Consider the following 13,974-nt stretch of genomic DNA (forward strand, 5'->3'; position numbering starts at 1 on the left):
GTCCTTCGACAAACGGCACACACAACCACCAGATTCTCTGCAACCACCATGAACTAGCTAACGTTAGCTAGGCTAGTTAGCTGCTAAATCTGGTAGATGTTACTCTTTCGTTGCTAAGTAAGCTCTACATAATGAGTAAAACAAGGTGACCGGTATAAAATAATGCGGTGAGAAAACAATTGCTACTGTAATTATCTAGTTAGGTAGACTAGCTAGAGCTATCTAAAACCACCACTGTCTCAACTGAATCAGCAATTGTGTTAGCCAGCAAGCCATCCAGGTAGAGCAGAATAGTGGACTATTGACTAGGTTAGCTCTAGCTAAATGGGTTCTATAAAGTCCTTGGCTATTTTATTTAAAAAACAATGGGTGCCATTATTAACTAGTCAGTTAGGTGTAGTTATGATTTTAATGCATTGAAAATTTGACTAGACTACTTAACATTTTACCTTGTCTTTGTGTAGTACTTTTAGTTCAACATGTCACTGTTTGAGCACCATTTAGAATGTTTATAATCTTGCTCTTTTTTTCTGAAGATGTCCTGGTTCTTTCACGTCAACCAAGGCTCAAACCAGCAGCCCCCTGACCGGATGCCCTCCACTACAGACAACCTATCTTCACCCAGTCTGACAGACTTCCCATTGCCTCCACAAGGCTCAGTACCTCTCAGCTTGGAGACCTTATCATGTTGCTCACTGAACTCTAGGGCTAGTAGAGAGCCGATGCCACTGTCTTACGTTACTCTTCAAGAGCAAAGATGTGTGTTGAGCTGGTTCCTAGGTTGGGGCACTGCCCAGAGGGAACGGTTCCTGCAGGACCTTTTGGGGAAAGCTGTGCCAGGGAAAGTGTGCACTCTCCTAGATTCACTGAGCACTCTTCAGGTAAACTTTTTTTCATTTACTCCAAATCATGTCATGTATTTGCATATGTAAAAGCTGTTTTTGTCAACTTCCCCAAACATAAATAAAAACTAAACACTACTCTTGAATGTATTCTTTATATTGTTTCAAGGTTATGGACAGACCACCAAATATATTTGAGTGCCAGCTCCGCCTCTGGACCCAGTGGTTTGAGTCCTGGAGTGAGGAAGAAAGAAACAGCTTCTTGCACATCTTAGAAGAGAGGGACCCCATTTTTGTTGCACACTTTTACAGAGGTGTAGCTGGGACAGCGGGCAAGCAATGACAGATAATGATGAGTAGAGATGTTGTTGATGTGAAGGACACGGATTTAGGAGATGTGTTGTCGAACTGAAACAAGTGATGATTGAATTATCAAATTGTGCTAGAGTTAATGAGCTAACTGTATGAAAAAAGATAATCTGTTTAGTAAACTGACTTTTTTGTTTGGACTATCAAATCTTATCCCCATGTATCAGTTGGGATTCAACTGGAAACAACATATAAATACTTTTAAAGGTAACTTTCATAATGATTTTTGAACAGTTTTGTATAAAGAATAAAAAGAAACTTAATTTAGGTAATCACATTATGTTCTTTATTGTTGTCTTGAATGTCCACAGAATTATAACAACAATTAATGATTGGCATACAGCTGTGTCCTTATTTAGGCATAGGTAGGGTACCAGTGTGTCATACGTTTGTAAATGTTTTACTTCCCATTTTAATGGGGTTCTGAAGTATATATTGGGTAAAAAAAAAAAAGTATGTATGATTGATGCTGAGTGGTTTGACTCAGTATTGAGTCCATGTCTGAAGTGCATACTAGTGTCCATACTTGAACTGGAAAAGCCTTATTCCTGCATGGGTAAAGTTAGTGTTTTGGTTTAAAAAAAAACATAAAACAAAGTTTCTGTTTATTAATACCGCTTAGTAATGGCAACTTATTTTGGTTCATACATCTTCACGGCTTGATGATATAGTAGCCTTCAATGCATTCACTGTTACAAATGACCAATTCTGCCTAAATAATATTGGATGAATCAGTTATCAAAATGGTAGAGCTTTAACCATTTCATTAAAGTAATTCTGATACTTTATCTGTTTACTGTATCCATGAAACTGACCCTACTGAACTGAACATGAATATAGTTTTATTTTAACCTGTTTCAACACAGGCATGGATGAATGGATGTTTTTGAGTGCATGTGTGGCCTGTGAATTAGTATAGGTGATCCCTGGCAATGGCATCATGGAAATAAATCAACCCATTTTCACACATTGTATGTCCAGTGGCATAGCTAAGGTAATCTGTGTTAAATGTACTTTAATGGCATTGATAAGTAGACATTTAACAGTAGATAAATGCGTTATCACAACATTTTTAGATATGTCTTGAAGTGACCTGATTTTCAACTGTTTCTCTGATGCTATAACATGCTAATGTCCCCACAGAGTGATATCTATGTTTTTAAGAACATCCAACAATTTAATCATTTGATATTATAATATCAAGGTTATAAAAGTAAGAAAAATAGTTTTCCAGTGCTTACATATTATGGACTGTATAGTTAATCACAGCCTATCATTAGTTTTCATCATAGCTAAATGTATTTCTACAGAAACTTCCTTTCAAAGACCTTCATTGTACCAATACATGAATATGGACATAATTATACAGATTTTCTGTCAAAATAAATCACATTTCATTACAGTCAGTATTACATTGTGATTAGTCACAGCTGGGTATAGCTTTCAGTAAATACTTTTTAAATAATCCTCCAAATTTGACATTCAAAAGCCTAGTATTACATACTCTTGTTAAATACATGCATCACCCAACAGTCAGATATAAATGTATAGATTAGTACAGTTGATTGTATGTGTGGTGAGGGAAACATGCTGTAGCTATGACATGGAATGTCTGTGGTGCTTAGAAACGTCCACTGGCAAGGTTAAGAGCGAACCGGGGGACGCGAAGGAATGAAGGCACTACAGGGGAGAGCCAGGACAAATATGGAACCTGAGTCACGAGGAATTTGAACGAGGTGTAGTCTGTCACACTGCGGCCTGAAAGTAAAGAGCGATCGTTGAATGTGTGAATGGGGGTGTCCAGAAGGTAAATCAACTATGTCACAGCATGTGTATCTCACCATCAACATCTTTTATTCCATAGCGTCTTGCCAGATCAGAGGTCATCAACACTTTTCCAGTTAGTGACATCAAGTTCTTATCTTCAACACAACACAAAAAACACAAATTCAAGAGAGAAAATAAAAAGCTAACTACAACTGCTGAGATTATATAAGTTGACATGACAACATGTTATAAAGCCGTTGTCGTACCACATTTAAGGCTTAAATAACAGAAGGATGACCTTGCAATAGTTTCATTAAGTATTAATCTGTTTGGGAGAAATGTGTACACCATTCATGCATTTGCCTTTCATAGTATTAGGTACCTGAATCAATTTCTAAAGAAAGTAACAAACTGTACCTTTTGCCAGCTCCACAATACACCTCCCACTAAGCTCTGTGGTTTCTCCGCTGGCAAACACATCTTTGAACTGAAAATGTGTTTTACATACAAACATTGAATAGACAGTAAACTGTAAATTTCTCTGAAAGTTACATTTGTGAAGACAAAAATAACATTACCCATAGTATGGAGCTACCAGACTGGATAATTTGTAAAGACAAGTTACGTATTCTGGTTATAATGCAATAGTTCATCTAAATGTATCTACCTTAGGATCAGCACCAACTGGTGTGTCCTTCTCAATGATGAGTTGTGACACCAACTCAGTTTGGACTGCCCCTGGCCACAAGCTGACAGAGGCTACTCCTCTGCTCTTGAGCTCAAATGCTGTGTCTGCTGCCAACCTGTCACACTGGAGTGGTGTGGGAAGTTAGACTTGGAGCTTAGGTTCAGAACAATTGGAATGCTTTGACTGTTCATGTTTAAACTAGCATGAAAAACATTAAGTTTAAGTCATGTACTGTCTGGAGGACTCACCGCCGCCTTGCCAACACCATATGGCACGTTGAAGAGATATTTCAACCCTCCCATAGAAGAGATGACTACAATCAAGCCTCTGCCCTGAGCCACCATAATCCGTGATGCATACACAGAGCAGAAATAGTGTCCCCTGATAAAACACAAAATGCAGTCTTATCATACTGTTATGTATTAGAATGTGAGAGTTTCAGAGTTTGTTTATCAGTTTGTTTTAATATCAGTATCCGTTATTAGTATAAGTTACTACTGGTATTTAGTTAAAGACTAGAGTTTCAAGTTAAAGCCCTGGATGTTTTAAGGTCTTGTAATCTTGAAATGACTAATTGTGAGGAGGGCATGACTAGGCAGAATCACTCAGCTGACCTACCTAAGGCCTGTGTTGTTTATGGTATCCCATATGGATGGATCAGTTTCCCAAAACTTCTTTCCCATGTTTTCAAAAATTGCCTGGAATTGAATGTTATGACAGATAATTAGTCATGTTTTTCTACTGAGCCATAAAAGTTGTAGGCAACTCAAGCAAGGGTTAAAAAAATGAATCAACAGAAATATTTATGAGTTGTGCCACTCACTTGTACTCCAGCATAAGCATTGTTGACAAGAATGTCCAGTCTTCCATTTTGTTCTTGTGTGATTTGTTCAAACAGCTCTTTGATTTCTTCTTCCTTTGAAGAATCACAGATCACGGGCACACAATTCCCACCCCTCTCTTTTACCTGCCATTAAAAGGATTAAAAAAACAAAACATGATTCAAACAAACAATAGTCAGAAAACAAAAGAAAATGGCTCATTATATGGTGCCAAACTATCAAACTGCAAACACCTTCACTGTTGCAACATTACATGAGGATATGTGCTGGAAAACTCTGTTTACCCCTGGCTTGGAGACAATTGATAATTAAGTTATTACACAATCTCCTCACCTGAGCTGCAGTTTCTTTCAAAGTCCTCTCCTGGCGCCCAGTGATGTAAACTGTGGCTCCTGCCTCTGAGAGCTGCAAGGCGATGCCCCTACCAATCCCCCTTGAAGCCCCTGTTACCAAACATACCCAGCCAGATAGAGCCATCTACTGGTGGGGCAGAGTAAATACAAGTTCAACTTTGTGACTAATTTAACTGGACTACAGTAAGGATATCTTCTGATACGAGTAGAGTAGACCGTAGCAACAAAAACATTATTGACTAGAAGATGAAGCAGTGCATTCTTGACAGTCGACGCATACATTCTTATTGCGCAGAATATCTGTCTGCACAATAACGCGTAACGTTATCGTAGCAAGCAACCCTACCTAGCCTCTTGTAGTAATAAGTAGGACGAACGCAGTCAAATGATTAATGTTGCTGTTGGTATGCAAAGCGTTGGCAATGAGTGTAATAAACTCGCCCTTTTCATTAGTTAGGCACAAACTTGACTTTTATCAGTTGACAGCAGGCTACCGCTACGTGACATTATTATTACTTTATTATTAGCTAAGCTAAGCTAACGTTACGTCGTTGTCTTCCTCCACTTCTGCTATTGACGTGTCAGGCAGCAATCCAGTCCAAATGTCGACATGCACAATTGTGTAAAGTATAAATCACTTGCCAGATTTGTGTCGTATACATACAGTCCACATTTTATTGACCCTTCAAACCTTTTAGACAGACACGTAGTTTGCTAAATAATTTGACTTAAGAGCAAAGTGCAATCAGATAAGATACCTTATTATGCATGCCATTATTAATCTACACATGAAAAGAAACGCATAAACGTGTTTATAAAACACAGCGTGTAAAAAGACAACCACTTCTTACGTCGACAGTTCCAAGTGCCAAGTCTGTGCACGGCGTTGACGAAGAATTCTCTCTTTAATTTATAAGGCTACGATAAACCGAAGTCTCATAGTCCTGTGTGTTGGCGAAGCTAAAATCGTCTCGTGAAGGTTCAAACTCTTAACTTGTCGCCGGCACAGCTCATGAAAATTATATGTAAATCGGTCCGTGACGCTCCTTCAACCACCGTCACATTTCTAAAAGCCACCTTTGTTTTATTTATTTCAGAGATCGTATGGACGAAGGCCTGTACAACTACGCCTATACAAAATCGTACGAAGAGGAAATTGCCTTAAGTTGTGGAAAAAAGTCCTAGCGATTGAAAAAAAAAATCTCCATCATTAAGGACAGTGTTATGATGCTGCCACCAACTTGGTTGCAATATATTTGTGAATTTCAACATACTTATTAAATATTGTACATGAATGGAGTTTGATATGTGTTCAGACAAGTTCTTAACTTGACTCAGCAGCATTGCAGTCAGCTGATGATGGGACATTCATGATATTCATGATGTAAACAGTATAGTAGGCCTATGCCTAAATAGATATAATCGTGAAAATTGTCTTAATGGTCATTTTTGCTTCTTGATCACACTAGGGTTTTGGGTTCACCAATCACAGGAAGACAATTCTGTGGGAAACTTGCATTGCAGTGATATGAGCCATAGGCTAAATTGTAAAAAAAATTGTGGAAATTGTAATTTTGTTTTAATAATAATACAGTTACAGTTAGTTGTTGAGAAAGTTGAAACATTTTGTGCTATAAGACGGTTTGGTTAGCCGCTGAGAAAGCTGTATCCTTGTGTGCTGTAACTTTTCATGCTGATAATATGAACAAGAGCCTGTTGTGTGCAGTGCATTGCTGCAGAGCTCGTTATCTTAGTATAAAGGGCCTGTCCGTGGGGGAGTTCTTCATCTGAGCTTCACAGACTAGTAGTGTACTATGTGGCTTTTAGTCCCTTTCTGCAGAATTCATTGAATAAATACTTATACAAAATACATTTTAACAGCTTTGGGTTTAGATTCTCAGACTCCCATCACAAATATTTCACATTTAAACATACAATAACAACACAAAAAAGTAAGTTTGTTTTTTTGGGGGGGAGTTGTGTTTTTGTTGGTGCACTCTACTCGTATCAGGAGGAGCTATCCTTGGTCCAGGTTAATTCGTCACCAAGTTGAACTTTTACTTATTCTGCCCCACCAGTAGATGGCTCTATCTGGCTGGGTATGTTTGGTAACAGGGGCTTCAAGGGGGATTGGTAGGGGCATCGCCTTGCAGCTCTCAGAGGCAGGAGCCACAGTTTACATCACTGGGCACTAGGAGAGGACTTTGAAAGAAACTGCAGATTAGGTAAGCGAGATTGCGTAAATAACTTAATTGTCAATTATCTCCAGGTCAGGGGTAAACAGAGTTAAACAGAGTTTAACTCTGAACTCTCCAAACTCTAAACAGAGTTTACCCCTGTTTTCCAGGGGTAAAAAGAGTTTTCCAGCACATATCCTCATGTAATGTTGCAACAGTGAAGGTGTTTGCAGTTTGATAGTTTGGCACTATATAATGAACCATTTTCTTTTGTTTTCTGACTTTCCGACTTTTATCCTTTTAATGGCAGGTAAACAGTGAAGGTGTTTGCGTTTTGATAGTTTGGCACCATAAAGGAGACTGATATGTTTTGTTTTTATGACTATTTTGTATTTAATTTGAACCTTTTTTAATGGCAGGTAAAAGAGAGGGGTGGGAATTGTGTGCCCGTGATCTGTGCTTCTTCAGAGGAAGAAGAAATCAAAGAGCTGTTTGAACAAATCACACAAGAACAAAATGGAAGACTGGACATTCTTGTCAACAATGCTTATGCTGGAGTACATGGGAGTGGCACAACTCTTGAATATTTCTGAATTCATTTCTTTTACACTTGCTTGAGTAGCCAACTTCCATGTCTCAGTAGAAAAACATGACTAATTATGCCATAACATTCAATTCCATCTTATTTTTAAAAGCATGAGACGGAAGTTCTGGGAAACTGATCCATCCATAGCTCTCCCAGCTGAACGTGCCAGTCTGTGGATCACAGACTTCCTGTCTGACAGGAAGCAGTGCGTTAAGCTGGGAACACAAGTCTCTGACTCCCGGTCCATCAGCACCGGATCACCCCAGGGCTGCGTCCTTTCTCCTCTGCTCTTCTCCCTGTACACCAACAGCTGCACCTCCAGTCATCCGTCTGTCAAACTCCTGAAGTTTGCGGACGACACCACCCTTATTGGGCTCATCTCTGGTGGAGACCAGTCTGATTATAGGTGGGAAGCAGCCAACCTGGTGACCTGGTGCAGCCAGAACAACTTAGAGCTCAATGCTCTTAAGACAGTGGAGATGGTTGTGGACTTCAGGAAGAATACAGCCCCACTCACCCCCATCACCCTGTGTGACTCCCCAGTCAACACTGTGGAGTCCTTCCACTTCCTGGGCACTATCCTCTCCCAGGACCTCAAGTGGGAACTGAACATTGGCTCCCTCATCAAGAAAGCACAACAGAGGATGTACTTCCTTCAGCAGCTGAAGAAGTTCAACCTGCCAAAGACAATGATGGTGCACTTCTACTCAGCCATCATTGAGTCCATCCTCACCTCCTCCATCACCGTCTGGTACGCTGCTGCCACTGCCAAGGACAAGAGCAGGCCGCAGCGTATCATCCGCACTGCTGAGAAGGTGATTGGCTGCAATCTGCCTACCCTCGAGCACCTGCACACCTTGTGGACCCTGAGGCGAGCGAGGAAGATTGTGGCCGACTCCTCACACCCTGGACACTCCCTGTTTCAGTCACTCCCCTCCGGCAGAAGGCTGCGGTCCATCAGGACCAATACCTCACGCCACAAAAACTGTTTCTTCCCTTCCGCTGTTGGCCTCTTCAACAAGGCCAAGGGCCCACACAGACTCTAATGACTTCCTGCTTAAAACGCACTGCTTTTTGCACTGCATTACAAAATTGTATCTTGTACATTTGTATTTTTTGTCATATTTGTATTTTTGTATTTTTATATTGTAAATTACGACAACTTATATTTTATTGTATATTTTATTTAGTTCTAATTCCACTTAGTACTGCTAGTTTATGTAACCTTAGTATAGATAGTCCACATATTTAAATTTTAGGTCCCTATATGTTTATTGTATGCACCTTCTTGCCAAAGCAAATTCCTTGTCTGTGCAAACTTTCATGGCGAATAAATCCCATTCTGATTCTGATTCTGATTCCATATGGGATAACATAAACAACACAGACCTTAGGTAGATCAGCTGACTGATTCTACCTAGTCATGCCCTCCTCACAATTAGTCATTTCAAGATTACAAGACCTAAGACATCCAGGGCTTCAATTTCTAGTCTTCAACCATAGTATATTTCAAATCTGTATGGTTATGTTATGGTTAAGTGCATGTACTGGTACTATGATTATAATAGCTTTTGAAAGGCAGTTACTGTAGAAATATGTATTGCTATGATGAGTGGTTCAACGTGGTTCTCTTGGGTTTTAACTCAGAATCAATTAACTCAGGATGGGTTGGTGAGGATCAATATTAGCCTGTAGGCCTACAGTCAATGAAATGTAACCATTAGAAAGTTACACATCCTAAGCTACAAATCATTCAATTGTTAGATGTTCTTGAGAGCCTAGATACCAGTTTATTGATCCCCAGGTGAGGAATTTGGGATGTTACAAGTCAAAATGGCTTATTCATAATTTTCTGCACTATCAAATAAAATGGACAAATAATAAAATAGCAGTAAACAAACAACAACAAAAATATAAAATCCTCTCCAAAATGGTGACACCACATCCCATAAGAACGCAAGGAGGGGGCTTGTTTGTTGACCAGTCTTTTTTGGTACAGGCGCATCCTTTATCCAATCACTGCCCTGCTTTGCATAGGATGGAACACCCTCGCTACCGTCACTCAGGAGATGGGGTTCCTGTGAGTTTCCTGGTCGTCCGCCTAGCCTCGATCTGGCCGGACAGGGGAAACACTTGGAATACTCAGAACAAAAGCAACAACGGACCGAACAGAGTGGGCTACTGAGGAAATCAAGTTCAGCCTCGGGATATTAATTATTTAACGAGAAGCGTTAAGTAGATTATAGGGATATAGGCCTATGTTTTAATCTGAAGGCATAAGATATAAACAAAGTTTTCTAGTTGTCTCGCATCATTGTATCCGAGACGATTATCCTTTTGAGGGCTTCATAAAGCGACAAGGGTCAGACGGTATTGTTTCCCTGTTTCGCTGTGGCACACAAACTTTAGTCATTAAGCTGTTTCAGAAAGAGCAGTTGGAATTACATGTATTATGCGTACAACATCCGATAACAAGACTGGGGCATAGCCTATAATCGGGTAAGTTTATTTTTATATATCACTGAAGCGTGTCCGAGAGAGTGCGCCTGTGCAGTTTGACCATTTTAGTTGGTAGCTACGCCACAAAGGAACAAGACGTTTGAGGAGTATTGTCGTGGGCACCGAAAATCAATATTATCTAATCTATTTTACTATAGGCTTACGCTAACATGGAATTTGAAATAACAGTTGATTGAGTGCCGGTGGTCTTCATATGTTTTTGTAGTTTAATTACCTTTAAGCGAAGTTATTACGTGAAACGCCTTAATCTTGGCAACGGATGGCCTATTCGTCAAGTGTTTGATCAGTGTTTAATGGATTTTTCAATACTAAGTTATATATTGTTTAATTTAAAATATATTGGCCAACAGTCTCTCCAATATCTCATATAGGCTAAGTCCGATGATTAGTAAATTGGATCAGGTGTTGACAATTGACCAAATGTCCATTCCTTACTGTGGTCTTTAAGGGTTAGAACTCAAAAACAGAACTACAGTATAAAACATTGATGTGCTCCTCTGTGGCAAGGGATACGTCTAGGTTTCTTCAATTGTTGCTACACCTGTTGCAGTCAGAACATAGTTTTAAGTAATATAATTACATTTTCACTGTGGCTTCAAAACAACTTCTGCATTTCATGTAAAAAGTGCCTTTCATGTTTTATCTGTCAACCATTGTTTTGGGGATTACTATAAAATATTCATTTGATAAAAAGTTTAAAGTTTCATAACACAACTTTTGTCTCTGTACAGAGGCTATACTTCATCCTTTGAAGACTGAGAACTTGACTGAACAAAGCCAGCTCTGGAAAGGGGTAAGAGACGAGACTGTGATGGATTCCTTACAGCCCCCCATTCCCCAAGGCCCCTGCACCCCCAGAACCACTCCCCCACCCTCACAAAACAAAAGTCAGTCACCACACTTTGGTTTCAGGGGGGAGGGGAGCTCAATCTGGACAGAGTATACAACCAGTTTTGTGATGAGATTTTGAACTGGAGTGTGAAGTAGGGGGAGGGGAAACAGCTGTTGCATAATTGACTTTGGCTAAAGAAAGTCCTTAACAAGACATTCAACCAATGTGTGAATAACTGATGTCTCACCATTTGTTGATGATTGGTCTTCAACGTAAAAACGTCTGTGACCTTGAGTGCCAGATAGAATCATTTGATTAAAGCTTGTAATACTGTTATTAAAGTGCATGTTTTTTGTTTCCACTAGACGGAAGAAACGGACAGTGATATCACTGATGGCAACATACAGTGACCTTAACAGAAAAACAGGACTAGCGGTGGACATGAGAGAACCTTTGAAGAGTGATGTTATACAGGCAGAAGGTGTTGAAAAACATGCACTGCCACGCCCCTCAAAGGGATCCCACCAACCGAGCCCTAATGGAAAAACACGACTATCCTGTGCAGCAGACAGCAATTCAAGTGGGGGAAGAGGTGGTTCTGTGAGTTTCAGCACCAACCACAATTCAGTAGTGTGCCTGCCTTTGGTGTCAGAGGGTCTGAAATTGGTGTGGACACAATCTGACCAGACACGTGAACTAGACTCTATCCCAGAGCTGGTTCAGGCTTTTAATGTGTTCCCCTACCCAACATCCCGTGAGGTGAATGCCCTAGCCCGGCACTGCGCACTGCCACTGGATAAAGTCAAGGTGTGGTTTATGGTGCAGAGAATCAAATATGGCATCAGCTGGGCATCAGAGGAAATTGAGGAAACGCGACGCAAGTTGGCTGGACCTGAGCTGGCGGGCGACTGCGCAGAGACAAAGGGGGAGAACAAGATGAAGAGAAAAGGATTTGAAGAGTCTCCAAAAGAGGCAGAGGATAATGATCAAATAGAGGGTATTCTCTTGTCCCCTCACATCCCTCAGAAGAAATCCAAATATGAGACACCAGAACACTTCAAACCAGCCAAAACAGTCCCATGTTTCAGTTCCTCCCTCCCGCCCCCTGAGGACTCGTACTACTACCGCCCCCCTGCAGACATGCCCGGAAGCACCGCAGTAGATACCTCAGTGGACCTTTCAGATGCCTCTACCCAACAGAGACGGCATGGGCGCTACAAGAAGTCCAAAGCTCAGCTTGCAGTCCTTCGCAGCAGCTTCCTGGTAGAGAATTGGCCAGCGGAAGCAGAACTGAGGCGTCTGCAGGAAGAGACGGGTCTGAGCCGGAATGACATCCGCAAATGGTTTAGCGACAGTCGTTATCAGCTTAGAAATGGACGGGGCTTGGTTGGAGTGTCCCAGGGCTATCCACATCCCATTGTTACGGAAGCAAAGAATGAGGCTCATCAGCTTCAACCTCTTCCCCTTGTTGCTAACAAGGTCCGTACTGAACCAAATGGTGTGGAAGACAAAAGTAAGGCTTTGGGAAGAGGAGGACGTAGTAATGGGATAAAAGATTCTCACTTCTTCCAGACTTTCCTGTCGAATAGCATTGAAGCATTTGGGGAGAGAGCAGTGGGAGTGGAGGTGGAGAGAGATGAGGTCATGGAGGAGACCTCTGTCCAAAAAGACACGTTTAAAGAGGCAGAGATCGAAAGCGAAGATGAAAGGCCTCTTCAACTGGTCAAGGTCATCAAAGAGACAGAAATTCCACAGCAACTATCGGAGGGTACTATCCCCTCCCCGTCTTCCTCCCCTTCTCTATCTGCCACCCCACCACCACCGACTGCTGCTCCCTCTATCAGACATCTCTCTAACAACTCGCAGAAGTCAGCTTGTTCTGCCAAAGGCAATTCTTCACATGGAGCCCAGCCCCTCTCCAGTCCTCTTTCATCACCCTCTCCTGCTCTAACGCCTGCAGGCCGACCACGCAAGACCAAGGAGCAGCTGGACATATTAAAGCAGCACTTCCTGACCTGCCAATGGCCAAAGAGTGAGGACTACACACAGCTAGTCGAGCTAACAAGCTTGCCCCGAGCAGATGTCATCCAGTGGTTTGGAGATACTCGTTATGCTGTTAAAAATGGTCAACTACGCTGGGTGCAGGGTGTCCGGGAGCAATTCCTGGCTGAGCTTGCAATGCAACAAAATGGCAGTGGGGTTTCCAACAGCAATGGTTTGAGTGGGACTCTTCGGGGTGGAGGGGGCCGTAAACGAAAGTCTCAAGTTAGCGCCATAACATCACCTGCATCCACTGCTGATTCACCTGACATCAATCCACTGGAGGTGTACTATCGCCTGACTGGGGTGCTTCAAGAGAAGGATCTGGACTCCCTTTGCAAAAAGTCCAGAATGAGCTACCAGCAGGTGCGAGACTGGTTTGCATCACAGGAAGCAGTTGTAACTGAACCGAAATCCAATGCTACTGATTAAAGCAGAGAGGCTAAATATGCAAAGGCCTTATCTGGAAAAATTGGAAATAATGGGATATTCCATTTGCCACATTTTGGACGCCAAGCATTAATGATGGATTGTATTGCTTTAATCTGAGTTTTGTAACTTTTAAAAGACCCTAGTCTTTCCAGGCCAAGGACAGAGCTCGGGTTGGTTGTGTTGAATGATGGCTGCACTGTTATTCTATATTTGGACTTGAAATCATGCTTGTGCTGCCTATGGAACTACTGTTGGTATGGCAGTACCTAGTACACTGGTTTGTTTATTGATTATTGTAGTTTACTTTCCGAGTTTACTTACGTTTCCATCATTAAATATAATTTTAGTGCAGTATTGTAGGATTGTATTTTGGTAAGGACAAAGTATATTGGTTGGACCATAGGTACTTAAATGTAGCTGGGTGTGAAAATGTGCTGGGCCAACTGTAATATAACATATTAGGATATTGACTGATCACTGTGTGTTATCATTCCTTTAGACCCAATAATATTTTTTTCAAACACAC

The 13,974-nt window shown here is 41.2% G+C and overlaps 3 protein-coding genes across 4 annotated transcripts; 2 read left to right on the top strand and 1 right to left on the bottom strand.

The window, feature by feature from the left end:
* The first annotated feature begins 33 nt into the window (after nucleotides 1-33).
* On the top strand, nucleotides 34-1,823 carry c16h14orf119 (chromosome 16 C14orf119 homolog). Its single transcript, XM_062481335.1, has 3 exons — nucleotides 34-167; nucleotides 537-881; nucleotides 1,012-1,823. The coding sequence occupies exons 2-3, from the start codon at nucleotides 537-539 to the stop codon at nucleotides 1,183-1,185; spliced, it is 519 nt and encodes a 172-aa protein (XP_062337319.1). The 5' UTR covers nucleotides 34-167; the 3' UTR covers nucleotides 1,186-1,823.
* Nucleotides 1,824-2,189: 366 nt separating this feature from the next.
* dhrs1 (dehydrogenase/reductase (SDR family) member 1) lies at nucleotides 2,190-5,895 on the bottom strand. 2 transcript variants are annotated; one of them, XM_062481328.1, is made up of 9 exons: nucleotides 5,713-5,895; nucleotides 4,842-4,985; nucleotides 4,490-4,633; nucleotides 4,285-4,364; nucleotides 3,915-4,047; nucleotides 3,646-3,789; nucleotides 3,396-3,465; nucleotides 3,053-3,133; nucleotides 2,190-2,969 (listed from the first exon to the last, which is right to left on the bottom strand). In XM_062481328.1, the coding sequence occupies exons 2-9, from the start codon at nucleotides 4,983-4,985 to the stop codon at nucleotides 2,833-2,835; spliced, it is 933 nt and encodes a 310-aa protein (XP_062337312.1). In that variant the 5' UTR covers nucleotides 5,713-5,895; the 3' UTR covers nucleotides 2,190-2,832. The 2 variants fall into 2 exon arrangements, with proteins under 2 accessions (XP_062337312.1, XP_062337311.1); XM_062481327.1 differs by having other exon boundaries at nucleotides 4,842-4,988; nucleotides 5,713-5,894.
* A 3,747-nt stretch (nucleotides 5,896-9,642) lies between these two features.
* Nucleotides 9,643-13,799, top strand: homeza (homeobox and leucine zipper encoding a). The gene is made up of 3 exons (XM_062481313.1): nucleotides 9,643-10,123; nucleotides 10,876-10,937; nucleotides 11,342-13,799. Exon 3 carries the CDS (start codon nucleotides 11,370-11,372, stop codon nucleotides 13,446-13,448), a length of 2,079 nt encoding a protein of 692 aa, XP_062337297.1. The 5' UTR covers nucleotides 9,643-10,123; nucleotides 10,876-10,937; nucleotides 11,342-11,369; the 3' UTR covers nucleotides 13,449-13,799.
* Nucleotides 13,800-13,974: the final 175 nt, after the last annotated feature.

Source organism: Osmerus eperlanus, chromosome 16 (assembly GCF_963692335.1).
Source record: "Osmerus eperlanus chromosome 16, fOsmEpe2.1, whole genome shotgun sequence".
NCBI lineage: Eukaryota > Metazoa > Chordata > Actinopteri > Osmeriformes > Osmeridae > Osmerus > Osmerus eperlanus.

What these genes read in the sequence shown, in the direction of transcription:
- c16h14orf119 (XM_062481335.1), top strand. Translation starts at nt 537, where the DNA reads ATGTCCTGGTTCTTTCACGTCAACCAAGGCTCAAACCAGCAGCCCCCT. An exon ending in ATTCACTGAGCACTCTTCAG is followed by an intron (nt 882 to 1,011) that starts GTAAACTTTTTT and finishes TATTGTTTCAAG; the next exon opens with GTTATGGACAGACCACCAAA.
- dhrs1 (XM_062481328.1), bottom strand. Translation starts at nt 4,985, where the DNA reads ATGGCTCTATCTGGCTGGGTATGTTTGGTAACAGGGGCTTCAAGGGGG. An exon ending in ATAAACAACACAGGCCTTAG is followed by an intron (nt 4,048 to 4,284) that starts GTAGGTCAGCTG and finishes GTGTTTTATCAG; the next exon opens with GGGACACTATTTCTGCTCTG. An exon ending in CAGTTGGTGCTGATCCTAAG is followed by an intron (nt 3,466 to 3,645) that starts GTAGATACATTT and finishes ACACATTTTCAG; the next exon opens with TTCAAAGATGTGTTTGCCAG.
- homeza (XM_062481313.1), top strand. Translation starts at nt 11,370, where the DNA reads ATGGCAACATACAGTGACCTTAACAGAAAAACAGGACTAGCGGTGGAC.